The sequence below is a fragment of the Dipteris shenzhenensis genome, chromosome 28 (assembly GCF_047967505.1).
Source record: "Dipteris shenzhenensis isolate YYH24624 ecotype China chromosome 28, Dip_SZ_1.0, whole genome shotgun sequence".
In the NCBI taxonomy this organism is placed as follows: Eukaryota; Viridiplantae; Streptophyta; class Polypodiopsida; order Gleicheniales; family Dipteridaceae; genus Dipteris; species Dipteris shenzhenensis.
The window spans coordinates 4,543,829-4,547,009 of record NC_141623.1 but is presented as its reverse complement, the minus strand read 5'-3'; the positions used below and the strand labels follow the sequence as shown (position 1 = coordinate 4,547,009).

Genomic DNA, 3,181 nt, shown 5'->3' with positions numbered 1-3,181 from the left:
ACATTCTTGTGGACAGACGGACTACAGGCCTCACGTGACAGCGCTCTTAGAGGGCGTTCCCACATCTCCAATTTGTACACCTGATGTCTTAGGACAGGCAAAGAATAGGAAAATTCCAGGAGATCTGCCTGTGAAATGGATTGTCTATTTTCATGGCTATTTTCGAGGATTTGTGCAACGTTAAGCGTGAAAGTAGGATTCAGAGAAAGTCGGAGCCCAATCTCTTAGAATTGATTTTGCTGCTACCATCTGAAAACTTAGGAAATCGAGTTGCAAAATGAAAGAGATACAATCATTCCCATGAGCAGCTCCATTGCATTCGGCTTGCTTCTCTTTTGCATCGCCCTCTTAGGACTTGGGAGCGAAAGATTCGAGGTTAACGTGGGAACAAGGCGAGCCGTGGTCTTAAGGCCCATGGCCTCTAATACGTGGCAAAGAGGATATTTTAGCCGCAACAGAAAAGAGGGGGAGTATATCCATCATATCCACATGAGCTGCCGGCCTCTTCGCCATTCTTTTCGCAGCTGCCTGCAACGTCAACACCACTCGTTTCAATTCTGTGTTTGTCTTGCAAGCGCATCATCGTGCCTGGTAAAATAAAAAGACCACCAATCCGCCATCAGATACCATCGATCCTGCCTAAGACCACCAATCCGCCAACAGATATGATCCTTCTGGTTTCTTTTCCTCAGGATTTCGTCCGGCATAGCTGTCTCAGGATTTAATTTACGCATAGCGCAAAGTTCTGTCAGAATTCCTTCAATTTGAAGCACCGCAGAATTTGGAAGGTCGAACAACACAATCCCTGCATCACAAGGCGTACCTGCATATTTCTTCATCCTGGCTCCGGCGGACCAGATTTGGCCATCGTTAGATCGTGCAAGGGCGACTTTTGTCTTCTGCTTATTTGCTAAGACTCCTACTCACCCTCTGACTTATCAAGGCGATCCACAGACTTTGCGCCCCCACTTTGGCCACAAAGTCTTGCAAGGTTAAGGCCAGAAGATTTCTTTCCCAAGATTCCCCTCGCCGGGCATAATCATGTCCAGATCGCGCGCCTAGATCCTGAGCACAGGAATTTGGAAGACAAGAGGAGAGTTTTGGGCTTTCCGTTTGCTGAAATTGATAAAGCAACTGAGAAGGGGTAGAGATGGCGGATTTTGCGATGGCTAGAGCTTGTAGCTCCTCGCCTTTCTTAGCCGCTTCGCAGGAAAGTGCCAAGGATGCCATAGCTCTCTCCAACTCTTTCATGAGGAACAGAACGCAGCTTTGTTGTGCTCTCTTGCCCCTTGATTATACAGAATGGTTTTCAAGGCACATGCAAACCTCTCCTTCACAAAGCCTCTCGCACAAACGGGACACTCAAATGCAGGTGATTAATCAAGTTCCTGATGTACAATGATTTCCATGCATCGATTATGTGAGAGCGCTCTCCTTCTAGTTTTTAAAAAAATAATTCTTTGTGCTCTCAGGTTGCTGCCGCAGCTTGTTATCCCACATCCATGACGTGGTGGAAGAAAGGGGGCCAACCAAACATGCGTGACATCCATTCTACCGAGGAGTTCCTTGACGCCCTTAGCCAGGCTGAGGATAAGCTGGTTTTGGTAGATTTCTACTCTGTTAGTTGTCGTTCGTGTAAAGCCTTGTACCCGAAGGTATATAAAGCTCCCCTAATTGCATATTATTGGCCTCTCTATTCCATATGTTGGAGCCTTTCCTTTAAGGTTGCAAGTGCTCGAATGAAAATGAAAAACTGCATGCATTTCAAGCAGTTTATGTTGGTAGCGTACATGCGCAAAACTCCTTACACAGGAGAATCCTTTCCTGCACGCTCATTTTCAAGAAATTGTCTTTCCCACTTTATGAACGGATTTTCCAACAAGTTTCCTTCTCTGTAGATATGCCAGCTTGCTGCAGAGAATCCAGACATAGACGTTTTGAAAGTAAACTTCTATGACAACAACGCACTCTGCAGGAGTTTTAACGTCAAAATTTTGCCTTTTTTCCATCTTTACCGTGGTGCTGAAGGGCGCTTGGATGCATTTTCTTGCTCTCTCTCAAAGGTATGCCAAATTTTCTTAGTTCGATCCGTTTTTCTTGCCGTTGATTTTTGGAGGTTGCGAGAGGGATTGTTCCACAAATACGACTTGTCTGGTTGATGGCTGAGACGAGCTTCCAACTTTAAGAAACATACAACATAACCTCTGGGTTTCATTGTTGTTATCTGCTCTGACCATCTGCTTCCTTCTGTTTCTCTCCCACATGGAATGAAACCTGAAGTTGACCACAGTGTTGTTTCCTGCAGGTGAACAAGCTTAGAGAAGCTGTTGCTAAACACAAATTGAATCGTCCTCAAATTATAGCTCCCGCTCCAGTTGCAGAAAACGATCTCTTGGTCTCACCTCCAAGCACCGTAGCAGCATATGGATCTGCCATTTGAATATTGAAACCTCACACCTGGATCTGTACATCTGATTGCACAGCACGTTGGAGCCAAATGTTTTGGTATGGACATTGACTTGCAAGTTGGCGCCCTTTCAAGAACGGAGGCGCTTCCACGATTTAGAAAAGGCAAGAGAGTTCCTCATTTGCAACATCAAATTCTGGCCGTCAACTGTATAAGTGACTTCACATTCTTGCTACAACTCCCTCCCTACCAAAGAGAGAAGCTAGCTCTTCAAAATTTGGCCGTCAACTGTATAAGTGACTTCACATTCTGCCATAGGTCCCTTCCAAAGAGAAGAACTAGCTTTTCAAAATTTCCCACTCACATTTTTATAGTTTGGCTATAAATCCGTGCCCTTCAAATTTTGCTATTCGACATAGGCTCTATGCAATTTAAGGACAAACGAGTATATGACAAATAAGCATTCATCTCTCTCTCTCTCTATATATATATATATATCCTTTCTCTATAAAAATAAGCTGCATGATAAATGCGACTCATTTGTCATGCAACTCTCTGAGTATATCTATCTATCTATCTATATAAAAGAAACATATTACCCTTACGAATTGTGTAAGCTAAGGTCTTGAGAGGATTCTAAAAGAAGACATGGGAAGGTTTAACCATAACCCTCGACACATAATTGTGGTTAATCTAATGTTGAGTCCCCCTAAACCCAAGTAAAACATTCTAAGGCTAGGTTAGTCTACCGACGGCCCACGCCATGTCATCATC

At 44.1% G+C, this 3,181-nt stretch overlaps 1 protein-coding gene across 1 annotated transcript; it reads left to right on the top strand.

The window, feature by feature from the left end:
- Positions 1-405: 405 nt before the first annotated feature.
- On the top strand, positions 406-2,826 carry LOC147883068 (thioredoxin-like 2, chloroplastic). The gene is made up of 4 exons (XM_087399688.1): positions 406-1,372; positions 1,473-1,655; positions 1,899-2,063; positions 2,306-2,826. Exons 1-4 carry the CDS (start codon positions 1,151-1,153, stop codon positions 2,438-2,440), a joined length of 705 nt encoding a protein of 234 aa, XP_087255814.1. The 5' UTR covers positions 406-1,150; the 3' UTR covers positions 2,441-2,826.
- Positions 2,827-3,181: the final 355 nt, after the last annotated feature.

Excerpts from the sequence above, each read along its gene's own strand:
- LOC147883068 (XM_087399688.1), top strand. The coding sequence starts at position 1,151 with ATGGCGGATTTTGCGATGGCTAGAGCTTGTAGCTCCTCGCCTTTCTTA. Across the intron at positions 1,373-1,472 it reads AACGGGACACTCAAATGCAG|GTTGCTGCCGCAGCTTGTTA; the intron begins GTGATTAATCAA and ends TTGTGCTCTCAG. Across the intron at positions 1,656-1,898 it reads GTAAAGCCTTGTACCCGAAG|ATATGCCAGCTTGCTGCAGA; the intron begins GTATATAAAGCT and ends CCTTCTCTGTAG.